Here is a 22,912-nt window from a genome sequence, read left to right on the forward strand (position 1 = left end):
ATAAAAGATCACCCCTCAGAGACTGTGACTGGTGGTGGTAGAAAGACCTTTGAAACCACTTGTTTATAGCAACCACCTGAGTTCTGAATCCCACGTTGGTTAGAGAATGAATCCATGCTGTTGATCGAGATGGTACTAGAAGGATCTGACAGCCCAGAGCAGCTGATCTGCCCATATTGGTCACTCCTTGAGATGTGACCACCCAGTCCAAATACAACCTTAGAGAGTGACCACAATTCAGCCATCAATAGTTCCCCCCAAACTGGCCTATTACACTCAATTTAAAAATAAAGTCACTCAGTCGTGTCCGACTCTTTGCAACTCCATGTACTATACAGTCCATGGAATTCTCCAGGCCAGAATACTGGAGTGGGTAGCCTGTCCCTTCTCCAGGGGATCTTCCCAACCCAGGGATTGAACTCAGTTCTCCCACATTGCAGGCAAATTCTTTACCAGTTGAGCCACGAGGGAAGCCCAGTCACACCTAATTTACATACTGGGCACTGGCTAGAAGGTCACAATCATGTGCAAGTGCAGTTCCCTGAGGACCCAAGGGAGGTCCGGAGACATAATGGAAAGAGTGGGTCACTGAAGACAAACTTGTCCACTCAGCCTTTGGCCCCCAGTCTCTTAGAGCAATGCAAGAGTGTTTCTTTCAGCCTCAGTTGGTTCAGAACCCAGGCTCTATTCATAGGTTCTGGACTGAGTCAGATTCATTATAAAGCCTTAAAATGTTCTAATGAACAATGGCCTTTGGGAAAGCACCTAATCCAACATCCTCATTGCAGATAGGAAACCCAAGAGCCATCTTCCCCTCTGGAGAGTGGGCTTAAAGGGGTCACAGAGCAGAGCTGCCATTTATACACACATATGTATATGTATAACTAAATCACTTTGTGGTATCAGTTGAGTTCAGTTCAGTCACTCATTCGTGTCCGACTCTTTGCGACCCCATGAATCGCAGCACGCCAGGCCTCCCTGTTCATCACCATCTCCGGGAGTTCACTCAGACTCACGTCCATCGAGTCAGTGATGCCATCCAGCCATCTCATCCTCTGTCGTCCCCATCTCCTCCTGCCCCCAATCCCTCCCAGCATCAGAGTCTTTTCCAATGAGTCAACTCTTCACATGAGGTAGCCTGAAGCTAATACAATATTGTAAATCTGTATTTCAATAAAAATTTAAAATACCTAATGATAATTAGCAATAAAATATAAAATTTGAAAACAAAATAAAAAATGAGTCATTTACCTGGGACTTTCTGTGCATGGGACACCTTCCCATTTAGGGGACCAGGTTCAACATGCAGAAAACTTTTTCACTAGGATGTACTATATTTGGCCTTCAGAGATCAAATGAAGATGTGGCCAGAGATACAATAACGAGTTGACCAGTAACTAAGCAGCAGTGTATTAGGTCAGACCAAGACAAGAGTGGAAGGGCATCCTACATGGTGATAAGGTGGGGGTATCAGGGGCACAGCAGCTCCAGATGTGAGAGCAAAGCAATCCAGTGTCACAAATTAGAGAGCCTGAATGTGCTGTTGGCTTGGCGTCTCTGGAACGAACAGTGGTCAGTAATTGGTTCCCACGGGGTATTGTCTGCCGCAGATTAGCAATCAGACCAAGACAGTGTTGGTAGGGTTTTTTTTTTTGTTTGTTTGGTTGTAACCACCCTTTGCAAATCTGAGCATTCATGAAAGCCTTTATCTGGGAGTGTGTGGCTTGGCGGTCCCTGTTGATTGACAGCAATCAGCAACATCCTAGGCTCCTGGCAGATGGAGCAGCTGCATGAGCAGAAAGAGAAAAGGGGAGGGGGAATCAGTTGTTTATCAATTAGATTTTCCCTGTTATTCTCAATTAAGTTTACTTGTGTAACTTTTCCATCCTAGAGAACCAGCCATTCTCTGTTGCAAATAAACAAAGCTGTTTTCCTGGACAGAATGATGATCGGCTACATTGGCTGTTATTGTTTTGGCCATGTTTTCCTCTACTCATAAGCTCAGACTGTGGGGCTCTGGGCTCTCTGAACTGCTAATGGCATGTTGTACAGAGAAAATGACTAGAGATTGCTGTTCTTCTAACTAACTTGGCACCAAAATGAAAGGCAAATCTATTAGAGAATTACAAAAATACTGGAACTGGAGGATGCTTAGAAACCACCTTGTGAAAATCCTTCTTTTCGTATGACTCCCTGAGACTGGAGAAGAGAATTTGCCCAAGCTCAAATGAGTCATTGGTAAAACTGGATTAGAAACCAGGAATACCGATTTTTAGGCAAAGGGTCTTGGATTTTTACATCATCCTGTTTCTCCTATGTCTTAATTTGGATCCTTAATATCAAAGTGAATAGATAGTGTCACTTTTTAAAATTGAACTAGTTGGTTTACAATGTTGTGTTAATTTCTGGTGTATAGCAAAGTGATTCAGTTATCCATGTATATGCATTCTTTTGAATATTCTTTTCTATTATGGTTTATCCCAGGATATTGGATATAGTTCCCTGTGCTTAGATAGCTTCATTTTTGTTCTGAATGTAAATGCCAGGGGGTAGGTGTCATCATTTGAGGTTTCTTGTTAGCAAATTTCCCCATCTAGAGTTTGGGGCTCCTGTGTCAACCTCTCAATTCCCATTTTCCATTGATATATATCAATATGTGTTCCCTTCATTTTCATCTTTTCCTTTCCCTGCTAATTTGACTTTCAGGTAGTAGCTGTCACTGAGAGATGTTTACTTCCATCTTGAACCTTGGCCTAGAGGAGGGTTACTGTTACTGCTTCTTCTCCAGCCAGTGTCTGGGTCATGGGCATGAGCCCCACAGGCCCTTTTGTTACCACTTGCTGATGCTTTCTCAGGAGGTGGTTTGCTGAAAGGTGCCAAGTCCAGTCTCAGAGTGTTACAGAACACTACAGCATCCAATGGAAAAAAAAAAAAAACCAACTCTGCCAGGATGCGGTACCTCAGTATTACAAAGCTGCCCTCTAGAGTTCCTGTTTTCATAGTATTTCAAGGTACACACACTTGGAGTTCTGTGAACAGCAACTGCCCTCATTGAAAAGAAACTCGACTTAACAGCCTTGGGGAGGGACTTTCCACATGGGTAACTCGTGACAAGCAATCACGTCTCTCCTGATCAGAAAGAGAAGCCTTTCCAATCCAGATGTGGAATCAGATGCCAGTGGTTGTGTTCTTCGTACATAAAGACATAAATAAAATGAGAAGAGATGTTTTCTTAGAGTTAGTAACAGACAGTATATTTCTGTGGGAACTCTTCTCCAAACAGATGGTGTAAGGAAAAATCTTTCACAAGACTGTAAACTCTGTGAAGGCAGAGATTTGTGTCTGTTTTACTCACTGCTGGATCCTTAAGTGCCTCTAACAATGCCTGTTACATAATAAATGATAGATATTTTGTGGGGATGCTTTTTAGCTGAATATATTTGACATATAACACTGTGTAAATTTACGGTGTACAGTGTGTTAATTTGATACACTTGTATATTGTAATAGGATTGCTGTTGTAGTGATAATTAGTACCGCTATGACATTACATGGGGCTTCCCTGGTGGCTCAGTGATAAAGAATTTGCCTGCTAATGCAAGAAATGCAAGTTTGATCCCTCAGATGGGAAGATCCCCTGGAGAAGGAAATGGCAACCCACTCCAGTATTCTTGCCTGGAGAATTCCATGGACAGAGGAGCCTGGCGGGCTATAGTCTATAGGGTCACAAAGAGTCGGATTTGACCGAGTGACTACACAACAGCAACAACAATGTCACATTACATAATTGTCCTTTCACTTTATTAAAAGGTCTTTTTAAAAAGATTCCATGTAAGAACCTTCCCAAAGAGTGTGTGTTTGTGTGTGTGTGTGTAAAATGGATTCCTCATGTTAATTCATTTTTTCTAATCAATATGCCTCTCCTTTTTATCTTTCTCCGCATGGCTTTTGATTCACTTCTGTTGACTGTCCACCCTTTTGATTGGTACACCTATAACATCTTCCTGGATCACCATTGAATAATCTACCTCTGGCAACCTGGACTCCCAGGTAAGACAATGCGCTTCCAAAAGTCTTCTTGGCGTAATCCCTGGGCAAATTTTAATAGGCAGCTGAGAAGCTTACAAAGACATTTTAAAAAAAATCTCAAGAGGCAGTAGTTCCTCTGGTTAAAGTTAAATTTGATCTGGTCCCCATAACATTAATTATGTACATACTTATATTATTTGAGGATTTCTATTAAAGCTGTAAAAATAGAATTAGAGTTTTGGAAAGTGCTATATATTTGACTTTGGAACTTTCTAGCATGAAGATTCAACATATAACTTTATGTTTTCATGTTGTTATTGTTATTTTTATTTTTCACCCAAAGATGTATTTTTTGTTCATAAGGCTGAGTGCAGTAGAAGAGATACTAGCCTTTCTTCACTGTGTAGGGAAATTAAGTCTCGGTAGGCCAGAACATTCTAGATTACTTCTTTCTTATGGCTGGAATGGAAGAGGATCACATTGGGCCCTGGATGGTAAGTCAGCTAATGTAGGTATCTTGTCTAACAAATCTGATGTCACTAACTACATTACTTTTGTTTTCATCACATTTGCTTCTCCACCAGGCTTCACAACTCACAGAACCAGGGAAGGGGGCCTTAGCCATGCCAATAGCTGATGATAAAAGAGCCATATGTTGCTCCTCAAACAAAGATGCAAGGCCTATTGCTATGTCTGCTAGCCATGCTATGAAAATCTCTCTTAACTCACCTCTAAAACCATAAGACATATTTAATGTAAAGAAATATTCCTCCAAAGAAAATGTCTAGGCTATATAACTCACTATGGGCACAAAAGTATTAGCATATTATAATATCCTTTGCTTAGCAGAAAACAAAAGGCTATCTGAGCCCATTTGCACTCTCAGGTTAGCAATTGTCCGATGCACAACTTCCCAGTCCTGCCAATATCAGAAATCCACATAGTAGAATTAGTATTTTGTGACTCAAGATATAACATGAAAGCAACTGAGTATTTTTTTTAATGGAGAGACATTGCTTACACTGATGGATGTCTTGCATTTGGGTGGAAGGAACTAGTGATGATTTATGTATCATTTTCTGTGTGCTTTGAATTTTCATCGGTTGGAAGAACATCCACAAAGTCTAATCATTCTTTCTTTTCTTTTTGTTATTTATGTTTCATATATCCTTGATAATATGAAAAATCCCTGTAAATTCGTCCTAGGTCCTTTCAATCAGGCATTTCCATTTTAGTGATGCCACAGTGCTTGGTTTGGTATGGTCTTGGTTTTGGTTTATTGACTTTGGTTTTTTGCTTAGATTGCCATTGCCTGTGTGACAGGGAGTGGAATTAGTTATGACTGAATGGGGGATCTTTCATTCTCAGCCCGTAGCCCTTCAGAGGTTTGACTTTCAGCACTGCCCTGTCCCTTTTAGCCCTCTGGTTCTTAATCTCCCCACTACATGAGAGGAGCTAGTGGGGAACAGAATTAGGGAGCCATCCATGAGCTGTTGCCTTGAGGTTTGGAAAGCTGAAAAAAAAATGTGATCAAAGCAAAATGGAAAACTTTTATTATTTTAATTCCTCTCTTACCAAGCTCTTGCTAGCACCTGGTTTTACTGTTCCTTTAACAGGTGGAGGATTTTTCAGATTCTAGATGCAGCAAGGTAAGTGACAATGGATTTTGAGTTTAACTAAACCCAAGTGAGCTAGAATATATAGACTCTGCCATTGCCCATCAGTTTACTTTCCATACAATAAATAGTTAGGTTTCCACTTGGATAGATTCTTTCCAGGTTTCTGTTTTAGTTTAAAACAGCTGACATGACCCAGGCATATAGTCTCAGGTCTGAAAGCTGACCTCGTTCAGAAGCAAGGCAAAAGTTCATGGCCAGCATCCCAGTCGGGCAGTAGGTCACTAGCTTCTTTTCCTTTTTGCTGAAATCGGAAGACACTGTGGAGTGTTCTGTTATGAAGACCCCACCCCACCATCAACAAAGCGTTCTCCACAGCGCTTCAGGTGCACCTGCCTGTCACTCACCTGGATGGTGGTTTAGGAAACAACTAGGTCAGCATTTTACTGAAGGGAGATGAATTATTTGAAAGTATCAGGGCTTGTAAAGTATGCACATATGTAAACTTGCAAGGTAGCGTAACCCCATAGGCTAGGGACCTTTGTGACATGAACTCTGCAAGTCTAATCAAACACAGGAAAGTTTCTAACTCCTGGGTCGAGGGCTGGGGTGGAGCTGTTGAGAATGCTACAGAATAGAGTCTTCCAGGCAACGACTGCTGCCGCGAGCTGTGCCGTCATAATGCCATCAGTGCTGAGGAAGCTGGAAGAATTGTCAGCCATTTTGTAAATGTGGCTCTCCTTGCTTGGCACATGGTTTTCTAAGATCATACTGCTCACCAGTACTGTATTTGGCCTATTCTAGGTTTATTGGCTCCAGAAGGATTTACCAGTGTCTCTACTTTCTCTTCCTACCTATCTATATTATTTGTTCCCTAGCCAGATAAGTTAGGAAGAGCAAAGGTTATAGCCTTTGGATTTCTTCTACTAGAGAAGACTCTCACTGAAATAGAATAGATTGACCATATCTTAGATACCCAGTTTGGCTTTCAGTAGCTAGGTTTCCATATTCCCATTAGGGTCTCAATGGATTTATTTGACATCTGAGAAGCATAAATTCAGGATTTAATTACATAGTCAGGTTTAATTCATTGAGATAAATGGTATAGACACCTAATCACACAATATTAGTACAGGAGGGCATTTGAGCCTCATGGATTGGGTGTATCATGGTGGCAAGAGTACTACGTTTTGCTACTAACTAGTGGAGTGACTTTGCTCAATTCCTATGTCTGCTGTAAGCCTTGACTTCCTCATCTGTCAAATAAAACAGAGTGGGTGACCATTAAGATAATAGCCAATTAACCTAAAGACTGTTATCCCTATAATTGCTTTCACAGAGAAAATGTTGCAAATTTTGTTTTATATTTGTTTTAAATTTTGCTCAAAAAAATAAATAAATAAATAAATAAATAAAGTAAATAAATAAATTTTGCTCCATGATAGAATCATCTCTGTCTTAATAAGCTTGCTATATAACAAAACAAGTCATGTCTTATTCTTTATTTTTATTATGGGGCTGAGTAGTTTGACCAGAAACTATTGTCAGAATAATTTACCTGCTATTAGTTTGTGAGAAAGGAAGAGAAGAACACAGATGGTGCTATGGAAGAGAATTAGCTTTGGTAAACGTCTATGGGAGCCATTTTTAATTCTGGTGGACTGAATGATGTATGAAAACTATTTGCAAAGCTAGCATGTTTTTCGACCACTGGTGAAATGAAGCAACAATTCATTTGGTAATCCCCATTGTACATTTAGTTTTCTAAATATACAAGATTATGATTATCTCCGTCTAATAATTGACAATTTGCATAAATGCTTGCTATTATTTAGTTGTCTGAATGGATTTTCTAATCCAGAGAAAAAAGGGAACAATCAGTGGGAGCCATCCCAAATGCCTTGCATTATTGCCACACACATGCACAATTAACAGCGAGGCTAATTGTTTCAGACCAGAACCTCATTTGTGTTTCTATAGACAGCAAAAACATTAACTGCCAGAGTGTTTGCAACTCTCTCTCTCTGTGTCTCTCTCTCTCTTTTCCCTCTCTCTCTTTTCCCTATAGCCAGCTGTATTATAAGGTCTGCAATTGGCTGCAAGAAAATTATTTGCCTGGATTTTCAGGGTATCATTTTGTGATGGAGTTTCCAAGCTTCTACTTAAGTTCACAATCAATGCCTTGAACAACCAAAGACTGAATTTTTTAAATAATATTTTAACAGTATGCCTCTATAAATTTAAAGAATAAAAGGATGCTGACACATAAACCAGTTCTGCTGCTGCTTTTCCATTCTGCTTCATATTTTGTACCTTTAAAATGATTGGCGTTAGACCTGCATATGAGAATCATAAAAAGTCAAGACTGGAGGAGGCCTTTAAAATTACCCTATCAAATTCCCTTACTTTTCAGATGAGTTTGATACACAGTAATTTGAATGTCAATAACAACCACCCAATCAATGATGCCACAGTTTTTTAAAAAAACTTTCAAACCCTTGGGAGCTATTGTAGTAAATACATTTGAATGATAAACGGTTGTTTTGAAATTATACAACTTCGGCTTCTTTTCCAAAAAGTGAATCCTTTCTTTAAATGTGCCTTCATAAAGTTAACCCAAACATAGCCATGATGTTGATGGTATACGGGTGAAAGGAGATGCTCTGTCAAAGTACTTTTGTCAATAGGAGACGCTCAACTGACGTACCAGCTCTCTTCCCTTCATACACGGATGATGTCGCTAATGTCAGCATATGGAAGTGTTTCTTCAGTGACTGGGAGTATGGGCTTTTAGAGTCAAACTGTCCTTGGGTCCAATCCTGGTGCTGCCTGTCACTTTCTAGCACTGAGACCTTGAGTCATTTTTTTAGCCTCTGCAGACTTTGTATCTTCACATGTAAACACCTTACAGGGTTGTTGCGAGGATTAAATTGAGATCATGCATATCAAGTGCTTAGCACTGTTCCTGGCACATAGTAAACAGTCAATAAGTGGTAATGGTTATTACCATGATTGTCTCACATACCTAGTACCAGTCTCATGCAACACTTATATTTCATCTTATGATGCTTTGGAGCACACGCATATACACCTGTACACATGAGCATATGGTCACGCAGAGTTCACAAGGACGGCACCCAGAAGACTGCTTTCCAAGATTATCTGTGACATGTTTAAAGATCCAGTGGCTCCTCCAGCTTTAGTGTTCTTGAACTCTTTGGTGATTTTGGAACTTTTATACATCTTCTCGTTTGAAAGCATTCCTAATTTATCTTGGTTCACCTCCTGTCTTCTTCTCAACACTTCCTAAGTTTCCTTTGTTGGATCTCTTTTACACACACACAGCCTCTCCCCGCTCCCACCCCGCTCCTTTCAGTGGAGCAATTCCCAAGGTCCTGTCATTGATCTGCTTCTCTTCTCTTGCTGTGTGCTCATTCTGGGTAATTTCATCTCCTGACATAGCTTCACCTTTCACCTCTACACTAATGATTCCCAAATTGACCTCTCCTTAACTTATTCCGGAGCTCCAGGCTAGCTCCAATTTCCAATTGCTTGGTGAGCATCTCCAGGGCAGGATATCCTAGGAGGCTGAAGTGTAGTCTGGCTTTTGTCACCCTGCCTCAGAAATGCAGATGGGGGGCTCTAGCTTCGAGAAGTATTAAGGGTCAAAAACAAGGAAGACGTGCTGAGCATTCATCTGAGCAGAAGTAAAAGTAGTCTAAGTTAGGCAAGTGGCTCACACTGAGTTTCCATGGAAAGCATGATAAGTCAATTGTGAATTTCTATGATTATGAACTGGAGATATAAATTGGCAGTGAAAACTTTCAAAGGTATATATTTTCCAGGGAGAAGAAACAGTTCTCCTAAGTGAAAACTGAGATCAATTTTTAAGTGTTGGTAGTTTGGTATGTTTGAGGAAAGGTTAATTAAAATGATCTTTCTTGGGACAGTCTATATGGTTAATCTTGCTGCAGTGTTTTGTTATACAAACATACGTGCCCAGAGGAAGGATAATGCCTTCATCCTGAAGGATGAACATGTGGGAATTTTGAGAGCACTATGTGTATAGACACATACACACAGGCTGGGTCAGACATGCCCGACATTTTGAATGTGGGAAAATAGTTCTATCACATGGTAGATCGATTTTTTCTTTTATTTATTCTGCAAATATTTACTGGACACCTTCCAGATGCCATGCTGTCTGTGGAACAATGGGCTGTCAATACAGAGTGTGTAGTGTCTTTGTCCTTAAGCGTCTAATACAGTTTTCTTTAGTTATATGCAAGTGCATTGAGAGTTTAATTTGGTCTTGAAACATCTGCAGCGTATGACAAGTTATTCTGAGACTATAACCTTGCTGAAAATCATAATGACAAAAGAGGACTTAAGGAAAATAACGCCACTGCTGAAGTGGGAAAAGAATGTGCATAAATTCAAATTTATTTTACTTTTACTTCTATTTTATTTTACTTCCTTTAAATTTAGTAAATATTGAATTACTTTGGTTTTTCACATTTCAAGTTGGCTCTCAGTGTTCTAGGCCAGAGTAAGAATAATTTTATCTGACCTAAAACTTAATTAGAGCAAAGAGATAAACAAATCTTTGTTAATAGTATTGTTGCCTAGTATTGTTAGAATAATTCTTTGTAAATGAGCTATTCTTATAGAAACTACAGACCTAGCTTATAACTTTAGCACTGGGAACAATATTCCTTATGAAGGAAGGTGACCTCATTCCCCCATTCCCCAAATTAAGTACAGTCCCCCCATTTGAATTACTACCTATGGAATATGCAGAGGTCATCAGACCCTCCAAAACGTAATGGTCTAGAAAACTGGGTGAGTTCCTTGCCTCCCTGGGTGCACACCAGCTTATCCTTTAGAAATCTGGCATGGCCCTTTGTTTGCAAGTCTTGTATGAAGTATTGTCAGTCCCAGCTGTTAATTTCAAAGTCCACTTCAAGGCTACTCTCAGGTCCCAAAGATCCCTCATTGCATTTGTAATCTTGAAAGCCAAACTTGAGGCCCCAAAAGTCCTCCTATGGATATGCAGATAGCACTATTCCCCTTTTATTGTGCCAGCACCCCCTTTATGACCTCCATGGCACAAGAGCTCTCATAATAATGGTGCATGTATTGATCAAAATTCCTATTTCTCTTGCCTTAAATGAGCTAGAGATGTTGATGTACTTCTCTTATTCTGATTGAAAGTAAGAATACTCAAAACATCCTTGAATTTATAATCTTGGATGTCTGTTCTCACAGCTTTCACCAGTTGTAGTCTAACTTCTATTTATTCATTCAGAATGTATCTACTGAGCACTCACTGTGTTCCACACACTGTTCTAGGCACTGGGGACAATAAAACATGCAAGGTTTCTCCTCTTGTGTTTCTTAAGGGATGTGAGTGTACATGAATGGGTGTGTGCACACATATTAGAGGGAAATAGAAAATAAACAATATACAAGCAAATGAACAAACTAATCTCAGAGAGTGATACATGTCATGAAAAAAATAAAAGTGGACAGAGAATGAGTGGATAGATGGAGAGTGAGCCAGGTGATTTTGCTCTTTGCTTTTATAGGTTTCATACAGATTTCGCTAACACTTTGCCTGGGCCCTTTGGTTTCCTGTATTTCATACTTTACTGGTTTCAGTACCAATTCTCATTTTTCTGCTTCTCTCTGCTCTGTCGTTAGGACCGACTCCCCTTCGCTTGTCCTGAAGTGTAACCCAGAGTGTGCTCCTTATTAAACTTCTGTTCTGTACTTTTCTTATCTTCTTCAGCATTAGAATTTAGCAGATTCACCTACTTCTTGTCATAGAATGTAAATAGGTCCACTAACCCTTAGGGATATTTCTCTTGATTACTCACAGCATTTCTGTTACTCAAGACAAACTACCTTTTGAAAGAAAACATGGGTATGAAAGGTTAGTAATTGTGGCGGCATTTGGTTTTGCCTACTTCTGTAGTGGCAAGAGCCCTGGATTGAGAACTGGGAGACCAGTGTCTCTCTGCTATAGGACCTTAGCCATGCCACTTCCTTTCTCTGAGCCTGTATCTTCATGTATAAAAGCAGTGTTCAAAGTAGATGATCTCTGGGTTCTTTTAGATCTAAAGTGGTACAATTAGTTGTTTTCAGAAATGTAATCCAAGATCTCTTTGCAACATTCTGTTTAATTCTGTAAAGTGGATGTGTAGGAGCATTTTCCAGCGTATCAGAACTGCTTAGATTAAGCATAAGTTTTCCAGCAAAAGCCAGCTTTACAATTCTTGTAAATGTCACAAGAAGTTAAAACGTTGCTTCTTGTTTTAACCTCCACCAGCCAGGGCAATAGTTCAACACCACAGATGCAACTGTCAACTTCTTATGAGAATATCTGAAAATTCGCGGACTTTTCAGATTGCCCACAGGAAATCTTCAAGAAGAACCAAATGCTACTAAAATGAAGGAAGGCATTCTAAGTTGGCTTCACAATGACATAGCATAGGTCTTGCCCTCTCATGTCTCAGGTGCCAGGAAAAGTGTCTTAACTCTTAGAGGGCCACTCAGGGCTCTTTGCAGCCATGGCAGTGCTGTCTGCCTCAGCACCTCGCCAAAGCCCAGTTAGGAACCAAAGCTGAAGTTGGAAAGTTAGCCTTCCCTAACTTCCTCACACCTTCCCTACATCTGCTGCACCGGGCTTTGTGGGAGAAGATGGGGAAGCAGGAAAGGTGGGCTTGGACAACTAGAAGAGGAAGAGCTAGAAAGTCACCAACATCTGAAATACCCTTGCTGTGCCCTTCTATGTTACCGCTGTTCTATAATTTCAGATACCTGCCATGTTCTAAACACAAGAATCAGGGACTTCCCTGATGGTGTAGTGGTTAAGGCTTCCAGTGTCAGGGGCGTGGGTTCAATCCCCGGTAGGGGAGCTAACATCCCACATGCCTCTCTGTGAAGAAACCAAAACATAAAACAAAAGCAATGTTGTTACAAATTCAATAACGACTTTAGAAATGGTCCACATCCAAGACATCTTTTAGAAAGTAAAATAAATACAAGAATCAGCTCCATGATTAGATTTTAGGAATTCACTCTTTTCCAGAGAAGAGCCGGGCATGATTTTGTGGTCAGAGAGTCTGAAGAAGAAGATCCAGGAGAGTTTAGAATCTCCAAAGAAGTGCATCTTTGATCTGCTCTCACAGGATATTGACACTGAAGAAGAATTGGGCTTAAGGAAAGAAATGAGGGAGACAGTACAGGGAGCTCCTGTATGGCTCTTATTAAAAGCTTGTGAGGTTGTGCCGATGAGGAAATAGATCCCCACCAAGACAATGACCTATCTAAGCACACCCAGCTAGTTTGTAATTCAGGTCAACTGCATCCCCTCCGGTGCCTTGATTTGGAATTACCTATGCTAGCTGGGAATTATGCTTGCTTGTCTGCTTGGTTTTGCTATTTAATTCTTGGTGCTACTTTTGTTCACAGCATTGGTAATTCATTATTCTCAAAGAATTTTATCAATGAAAGTAGGCAAAACCCCTTAGCAATAGGTAAAGTGCATATATTTTGGAGGCTTCGGGGCAGCTGATAGTCCAAGGTCACCAAGAGGAGAGAGTAGCTGCATTGGAAATAGAGCCTGCAATGCAAGATTCAGTTGAAATAAGTGAAGACAGGGCTATAGACTGGGGCTCCACAGTTAAATGTATACATCATTTCTTTTTTATATATATTATTTCTTTAATGCTCATTCTTAATTATAGCGCTAGCCCTTTCTCCAGCAAAAGAGTTAAACGTCTTTTAATTTAGGTTCTCAGTACTTTGAATCTTTTCCAGGTGTGTTTGTTGCTTTATCTTTCTAGTTCACCCTTCTAGGTGGCCTTCTTTTTTGCGTGCAATATTTTCCATTAGTTTGGTCTCACTGCCTTGTCCAGAGCATTTGTAGCACAACTATATATCATAGGAGATCTTATGAGCACATAAAATGGAAAACACTATTTCACAAGGTAGGAATTACTAGATTATTTCTGTTCCCCTTCCAGAGTTGAAATATTTCCTATTTGGCAAATAGCCTTTCTTCGAAATCCTAAAATTGCACCTAGGGAAAAAATGACTGTCACCGTGGCACCATGGGGCTTCCTGTCCCTTCACTTTCATTGGCTCAGCATCCAATTTACTGCACTGATTTTTCCGGACAGCTCAGCATCACCTCGTCAGCCAGACACTGGAATTATAAAGGGGCTTTATCAAAGACTGATACAGTTTGAAAACTTTTCAACTTTCAGAATTTTGGCCGTGGGTATGCCAGAAAGCATGTGTGAATGGCATTTGGTAGCTTGTTGGTCTTTTTCTCATAGCTTTTACAATTTCCAACTTGATTTTTGCTCGCCATGGGGCACCGTTTACCTTCTCTTCTCCGAGAGCTCGTGTTCATTTGTCAGGAGCCCTAAGAGAAGGCTGCTCATGTACAGCTCTGGAATGTCAGAGTCATTCTAAACGGGCATAAATGAGCCTGTAAATGGCCTTTACTGATTGTTCCTATATTAAAATGTAAATGCACATAAGACTTTATGAGGAGCCTGCACATAGTCTTTCTCCGATTTTTTCATATGAATTGATTTGACAATGTCAGAGATGATGCATGAGGCAAAATAAAGAGTTTCTTAAGCCCATTACAGCTTGTTTGCATGAAAAGGAGTAAAAGCTACAAGGAAGAAAGGAACATTAAGTGATGCTTTTGGCTGGAATCATTTTCTGACTCCCAAACGCCTTTTAGACCGTAACCTACCTTCTGAACCTAAGCAGGGGAAAGTGATTACTTGGATGTTCTTTTGCTCAAATAACCTTTCTTGACTAATTAAAGGGAATTAACTTCTGGTTATGCAGGAAACACTGAGGGATTTCTGAAATTCATAAGAGTGAAATTAACTAAGAAGACCTAAAATTAATTAGTTATAAGTGCTGGTATGTTTTATGAGAAAATGAAATAAGATGGGAGGATAGGAGCTTTGAATGAAGATTCCCTGAAAACCACAGAATGTTATATCATTGAAGAACCATGTGGTTTAATACTCAGAGATCATAAAACCTCATGTTAAGCCCTTCACAAGGAAAGTTCCATTAGCCTCATCTATTCCTTTCTGTACAACACCTTCAGTGTCAATTTTACAATGCTACTGAAATATATGTATATGTCTAAGTGAAAGTGAAAGTTGCTGTCGTGTCTCTTTGCGACCCCATGGACTATACAGTCCATGGAGTTCTCCATGCTAGAATACTGGGGTGGGTAGCCTTTCCCTTCTCCAGGGGATCTTCCCAACCCAGGGATCAAACCCAGGTCTCCTGCATTGCAGGCAGATTCTTCACCAGCTGACCCACAAAGGAAGCCCATGTACATGTGTAATTGAATCAGTTTGCCATATACCTGAAACTAACACAACATTGCAAGTCAACTATACTTCAGTTTAAAAATCTATTTGCCAGTTTTTAAAGGCAGGTAGAATGGTGAATTGGAGAAGGAAATGGCAACCCACTCCAGTGTTCTTGCCTGGAGAATCCCAGGGACGGGGGAGCCTGGTGGGCTGTCGTCGTCTCTGGGGTCGCACAGAGTCGGACACGACTGAAGTGACTTAGCAGCAGCAGCAGCAGCAGAATGGTGAATGGAGAAGGAAATGGCAACCCACTCCAGTACCCTTGCCTGGAAAATCCCATGGACAGAGGAGCTTGATAGGCTACAGTCCACAGGGTTGCCAAGAATCGGACTCAACTGAGCCACTTCACTTTCATTTTCAGAATGGTGAAATCTAGCTTCAAAATAAGTGGAGTTTATAAAGAATATTCTAGGAGAACCTTAAATGCAAGACCAGTCTAAGTCAGAGTAGTCATCAACTGACCTGTTGTAAGAAGCTAGCCTTGGTTTTCTTTCTTTTTTTTTTTTTTTTCCTTTTTGCAACACCAGCTCCATTTCTAGCAGCAACTGCAACTGAGCCAAAAGCAGATTCATCGCTTGTTTACATCAGACACTAAATAGCCACTGAGCAGAGCATTAAGCTAGCCCTGTCTTCTGGGAGCTTATAATCTAAACCAGACAACAAACTAGAAACCATATCCATCACACCTTATATGCTCATTTCCTTTCTCGTATTAATTCAAAGAAAACAGAAAGTGGCAAGTCACATTCTCCAGGGTTTGTGAAACCTCTGGAGAGTATTCTTTCTCTGTTTTTGTGACTTTTCAAGTTGAAAGCTATTTTGTATGTAGTATGCTATAGATTGTAGTATTATTTTTAAAATTGGGGATAAGAAAGCCAGCAATATTATTTCTTTTTGTTTTTTTACTGTCAACAAGTTGCATTGCAAAAGTAGGGATCAAATTAAAAGTGGATTCTCGATTTGCCATGGGGAAATATGCACAGTATTTCAAATACTGTAAGGTCAGGGTCAGCTTGGGATAGAAGAGGTATCATAAAAAATTAATTTAGGATACTTGCCTTGAGATATTTCTGAGTTATAATAATCCCACAGGTGAAAGCAAATCTATGGAATAATTAAGGTGCTTGGTTTGACCTTTTTAGCAAAAGGAGATATACCAAGACATGACCAAAGCTTGGAGCTGAGGCAATGCAGTTAATTAATGGGGGTTGACGAGTTATGTTATAGGGATGGGAGCCTTTGTGAGAACATGTTGTAAAAGTAAGGCATGTGTACACCCGTGGTGGATTCATGTCAATATATGGCAAAACCGATACAGTATTGTAAAGTAAAATAAAGTAAAAATAAAAATTAAAAAAAAAAAGTAAGGCATGTGCCAAGCCAACATCAGTTTCCCAAGGATTATGTATAGCAGACAATGACAGAGAGAGAAGCAAAAATGCAGAGATATGCTACTGGATATAAAATGGATACTAATGAGAACCTACTTCCCTGTATACCCCAGGGAACTCTACTCAGTGCTCTGTGATAACCTAAATGGGAAGGAAATCCAGAAAAGAGGGGATATATGTGTATATATAACTGATTCACTTTGTTATACCATAGAAACTAACATAACATTGTAAATGAACTATACTCACATAAAAACTCACTAAAAAATGCAGAGATAAAGCACATTTTTAATTATATTTTGATTTTTTATATTTTTTTCTATTATGGTTTATCATAGGATATATTAAAATGTGTGTGTATATATATATATATTTAACTGAATCACTTTGCTGTGATTAATACAAAATTGTAAATCAACTATACTTCAGTTTTTAAAAATAAAAACACCAAAAAATAATAATAATAACAATAAATAAATAAATAAAAACACCAGTGGTCCAGTGGTTAAGGATCTGCCCTGCAATGCAGGGGTCACAGATTTGATCTCTGGTCCGTGAACCAAGATCCCACATACTGCAAGACAGCTAAGTCCGTGCTCCTCAATGAAAGATCATACAAGATGCAATTAAGACCTGACACAGTCAAATAAATGAATAAGTATTTTTTAAAAAAGAAGCTGAGTCATAGACAGACAAAGACCAAGAATTGAAAATCAGCCAACCTAGTATTAAAATTCCAGTTCTGCTATTAAATTCACTCTACAACTTTGGTTAAGTCACTTTTCCTTGGGCCTCGGTTTCTCCATTATAAAAGAGTGTGCTAGAAGATGACTCCATAGAACTTACCAGCTCTTTAATTCTGCTTTTGGGTTCTAAGGAAATGAACAGACCAGGCAGGTGGGTGGGTAGAAAATACACAAAGGCCAGCATGCAAACAGACAGATAGACTGATGGCAAACACACCTCTGCTAGCTTCACAAAAATAGGACAGTATTCTACTGGGCCAATGGACATTGAATCACCAAGTGTACCAGCCAGATCCACAGACATGTGTCCTCACTTTTGCTACTGCCATGATGATCTGAGGAATTGGCAGGTTTCCTCTGCCTGGCCCTGAGCGAGCTTTCTGCCAGTCAAGTTGAGTCATTTTCTGACTCAAAATGGCTGTCTTTCTTTCCTCTACAGGCTCAGAAGAGTAGCTAGCTGTGTGGAGATTTATAAATGACCTCTCATACCCAAATGGAAGGAGAACGCAGATGTCAGGCTTTGTATGTCTCACCATTACTTCAGCTCCCCCAGCAGAACCTTCTGTGGGGGTAGGGCATGTAGGGAGTGGCTAGTACCACTTGCGGATGAGGAAACTCAAATAACCTACCGTGAATCTTCTTGCCCAACTCTGTCTGCCTACCTGTCTCTTTCTAAAGCTCAGTGGATAGTTTGGAACACAGTGTGTTCTCCAGGCTTTCAAATTTTACCACTTTTAAACTTTTGTGAATCTAGTTGGTGGGGTTGGGGAACTGATGAGAATAATCAGTACTTGTCAAGCTTCCAGCAGCTAGCAAATGACTTTAGTAAGGAGAGAACCAGGTACCTGGAAGACAAAGTGAGTGCAGCTGAAAACGACGCTCCAAACAGGTTGTAGTAGTACAGCCTGTACTTGGTTGATTTCCCTTTCATTGGTTTTTGCAAGAAACAAAATACTGTGATTTTCTTGGACTTAACAATTTACCAACTCCCCCTAAAATAATACCCCAAAAGCTTAGCTTGAGGGCGAGTGGCCTGATGGTAGGTCCCCCTCCAAATGAATTTGATTGAATGCTGGTCTCTCTATGGCATCAAAGATTCCATTTTGAGTTTATCCAGATCTTCATATTCTGATGCTTGTACATGTTAGAAGAAAAGAAACTTAATCAAAAATGTGTTGGTTCAATGAAAGATAGCTCATCAGGAAAACAGAGTCTACGCTGCACATCAATATTATATATATATATAATATATATATTTTATATATATTATATATATATATAGGCCATGCCACATGGCTTATGGGATCTTAGTTCCCAAACCAGAGATGGAACTGGACCACAATGAAAGTCCCAATACTGTACTTTCTTAAGCAGCTTTTGTCATCACTACAATTTCCACTTTATCAGGCCAAACAAGTCTTGAGAATGAAGGCCAGGATGAGCATCATGTGAGAAAGAAGATGAGGAGGCCAAACTGGCTTTAGGCAAGGATTATTCTTACACTAAGTGGCTGATGATATCAGTTGAATCACATGGACTCTGCTTGGAGAGGATGCTGAAAGGCTGGGGGCAGGCTTGGCTTCCATGTGCATTGCCAGTCTGAACTCTCCCCTGATCTCCAGACTCATATAACCAACTTCTTAGCCCAGATTTCCTTTGCAGATTAATGGTATCTCAAACTTGACCTGCCCCAAAACAAACTCCTGACTTTCTCCCAAAATTTGTTCCTCTCAGAATCTTTTCTACCTCAGTAAATGGCAATTCTGCTCCCCCATATCCTCAGTATATCTTTCATGTGTCTTTTTCTCTCCCAGGTTACGTCTAATCCATTAGCCTTCATAATATATTAGTAATCTGACCACCCTCATCATCATCTCCTCTGCCATCCCCCTCTAAGCTACTGTCATTTCTTTTTATGTATTTATACTGAAGTATAATTGATTTACAATGTTATCTTAGTTTCTGGTCTACAGCAAAATGATTTAGTTATATATGCTGTGCTGTGCTTAGTGGCTCAGTTGTGTCCAACTCTGTGCAACCCCATCAATTGTAGCCTGACACTCTCCTCTGTCCAAGGGGATTCTCCAGGCAAGAACAATGGAGTGGGTTGCCATGCCATCCTCCAGGGGATCTTCCCAACCCAGGGATAGAACCCAGGTTTTCCATATTGCAGGCAGATTCTTTACTATCTGAGCCACCAGGGAAGCCCTTAGTTATATATACATACATATATATCTATTCTTTGTCCTCAGTTATTACAAGATATTGGATATTGTTCCCTGTGCTATACAATAGGACCTTGTTTATTTATTTTATATAGAAGCTTTCCTCAGTGATCAGTGCAAAGAAATCGAAGAAAACAATAGAATGGGAAAGACTAGAGATCTCTTCAAGAAAATTAGAGATACCCATCATGCAAAGATGGGCTCAATAAAGGACAGAAATGGTATGGACCTGACAGAAGCAGAAGATATGAAGAAAAGGTGGCAAGAATACACAGAAGAACTGTACAAAAAAGATCTTCATGACCCAGATAATCATGATGATGTGATCACTCACCTAGAGCCAGACATCCTGGAATGTGAAGTCAAATGGACCTTAGGAAGCATCACTACGAACAAAGATAGTGGAGGTGATGGCATTCCAGTTGAGATATTTCAAATTCTAAAAGATGATGCTGTGAAAGTGCTGCACTCAATATGGCAGCAAATTTCGAAAACTCAGCAGTGGCCACAGGACTGGAAAATGTCAGTTTTTATTCCAATCCCTAAGAAAGGCAATGCCAAAGAATGCTCAAACTACCGCACAATTGCACTCATCTCACAAGCTAGTAAAGTAATGCTCAAAATTCTCCAAGCCAGGCTTCAGCAGTACATGAACCATGAACTTCCAGATGTTCCAGCTGGTTTTAGAAAAGGCAGAGGAAGCAGAGATCAAATTGCCAACATCCGCTGGATCATGGAAAAAGCAAGAGAGTTCCAGAAAAACATCTATTTCTGCCTTATTGACTATGCCAAAGCCTTTGACTGTGTGGATCACAATAAACTGTGGAAAATTCTGAAAGAGATGGGAATACCAGACCACCTGACCTGCCCCTTGAGAAACCTGTATGCAGGTCAGGAAGCAAAAGTTAGAACTGGACATGGAACAATAGACTGGTTCCAAATTGAGAAAGGGGTACATCAAGGCTGTATATTGCCTCCCTGCTTATTTAACTTATATGCATAGTACATCATGAGAAAGGCTGGGCTGGAGGAAGCACAAGCTGGAATCAAGATTGCCGGGAGAAATATCAATAACCTCAGATATGCAGATGACACCACTCTTATGGCAGAAACTGAGCTCAGTTCAGTTCAGTTCAGTCGCTCAGTCGTGTCCGACTCTGCGACCCCATGAGTCGCAGCACGCCAGGCCTCCCTGTCCATCACCAACTCCCGGAGTTCACTCAGACTCACGTCCATGGAGTCGGTGATGCCATCCAGCCATCTCATCCTCGGTCATCCCCTTCTCCTCCTGCCCCCAATCCCTTCCAGCATCAGAGTCTTTTCCAATGAGTCAACTCTTCTCATGAGGTGGCCAAAGTACTGGAGTTTCAGCTTTAGCATCATTCCTTCCAAAGAAATCCCAGGGTTGATCTTCTTCAGAATGGACTGGTTGGATCTCCTTGCAGTCCAAGGGACTCTCAAGAGTCTTCTCCAATACCACAGTGCAAAAGCATCAATTCTTCAGTGTTCAGCTTTCTTCACAATCCAACTCTCACATCCATACATGACCACAGGGAAAACCATAGCCTTGGCTAGACGGACCTTAGTCAGCAAAGTAATGTCTCTGCTTTTGAATATACTATCTAGGTTGGTCAGAACTTTTCTTCCAAGGAGTAAGCGTCTTATAATTTCATGGCTGCGATCACCATCTGCAGTGATTTTTCAGCCCCCCAAAATAAAGTCTGACACTGTTTCCACTGTTTCCCCATCTATTTCCCATGAAGTGATGGGACCGGATGCCATGATCTTTGTTTTCTGAATGTTGAGCTTTAAGCCAACTTTTTCCCTCTCCTCTTTCACTTTCATCAAGAGGCTTTTTAGCTCCTCTTCACTTTCTGCCATAAGGGTGGTGTCATCTGCATTTCTGAGGTTATTGATATTTCTCCTGGCAATCTTGATTCCAGTTTGTGTTTCTTCCAAAGTGAAGAGGAACTAAAAAGCCTCTTGATGAAAGTGAAAGAGGAGAGTGAAAAAGTTGGCTTAAAGCTCAACATTCAGAAAACTAAGATCATGGCATCTGGTCCCATCACTTCATGGCAAATAGATGGGGAAGCAATGGAAACAGTGAGAGACTTAATTTTTCTGGGCTCCAAAATCACTGCAGATGGTGATTGCAGCCATGAAATTAAAAGACAGTTGCTCCTTGGAAGAAAAGATATGATCAACCTAGACAGCATATTAAAAAGCAGAGACATTACCTTGCCAAGAAAGGTCTATCTAGTCAAAGCTATGATTTTTCCAGTAGTCATAGATGGATGTGAGAGTAGGACTATAAAGAAAGAAAGCTGAGCACTGAAGAATTTGTGCTTTTGAAGTGTGGTATTGGAGAGGACTTTTGAGAGTCCCTTGGACTGCAAGGAGATCCAACCAGTCCATTCTAAGGGAAATCAGTCCTGAATGTTCATTGGAAGGACTGATGTTGAAGCTGAAACTCCAATATTTTGGCCACCTGATGCAAAGAACTGACTCATTTGAAAAGACCCTGATGCTGGGAAAAATTGACAGCAGGAGGAGAAGGGGACGACAGAGGATGAGATGGTTGGATGGTATCACCAACTCAATGGACATGAGTTTGAGTAAACTCTGGGAGTTGGTGATGGACAGGGAGGCCTGGCATGCTGCAGTCCACAGGGTCGCAAAGAGTCGGACATGACTGAGCCACTAAACTGAGTGACTGAGTGTGTATCTATCAATCCCAAATTCCTAATTTATCCCTCCCAAACTCCCTTTCCATTTTGGTAACCACGTTTGTTTTCTGTGTCTGTTAATCTATTTCTACTTTATAAATAAGTTCATTTATATCACTTTTTTAGATTCCACATATGAGTGATATCATATGATATATGTCTTTCTGTGTCTGACCTACTTCACGCAGGACGACAATCTCTAGGTCCATCCATGTTGCTGCATTATTTTGTTCTTTTTTATGGCTGAGTAATATTCCATTGTATATAAGTACCACATCTTCATCTATTTCTCTGTTGATGGACATTTAGGTTGCTTACATTTCTTGGCTATTGTAAATAGTGCTGCTATGAACATTGGGGTGCATGTAACTTTTCAAATTAGTTTTTGTCTTTTGCAGTTATATGCCCAGGAGTAGGATTGCTGGATCACCTGGTAGTTCTATTTTCAGTTTTTAAAGGAACTTCCAGACTGTTTTCCATAACAAACCACCATCATCTCTTCCATGGGCCACTGTAAAAAGCTGGTTCCCTTGCTTTCACCATGGTCCCCTACAACCTGTTTTCCATGCAGCAACCAACCTGATGATCCTTTTAAAATGTTAATTCACATTTTGTCACTCCTTTGTTCAAAGTATGATAGTGGCCCTTCATCTCACAAATAACACAAGAATGAAGCCTTTCCATGGCCTGCAAGGGCTTGCATCGCCTGGTTCTTGTTTTCTCTCTGACTTCATATTTTATTGCTCTGGCCTGTGACCTT

General features: G+C 40.3%; 1 protein-coding gene across 2 annotated transcripts in view; it reads left to right on the forward strand.

The window, feature by feature from the left end:
- The window catches only part of HS6ST2 (heparan sulfate 6-O-sulfotransferase 2), a 354,205-nt gene that overhangs the window by 275,778 nt on the left and 55,515 nt on the right, over window positions 1–22,912 (forward strand). The window contains exon 3 of one of the 2 annotated variants that reach the window (XM_018044214.1): window positions 5,646–5,678. The exons of the other annotated variant lie outside the window; for it this stretch is intronic. Within the exon in view, the coding sequence (XP_017899703.1) occupies window positions 5,646–5,678 (33 nt within the window). The remainder of the gene's footprint in view (window positions 1–5,645; window positions 5,679–22,912) is intronic. 2 annotated transcript variants of the gene reach the window in all.

Source organism: Capra hircus (assembly GCF_001704415.2).
Source record: "Capra hircus breed San Clemente chromosome X unlocalized genomic scaffold, ASM170441v1, whole genome shotgun sequence".
Classification (NCBI taxonomy): domain Eukaryota; kingdom Metazoa; phylum Chordata; class Mammalia; order Artiodactyla; family Bovidae; genus Capra; species Capra hircus.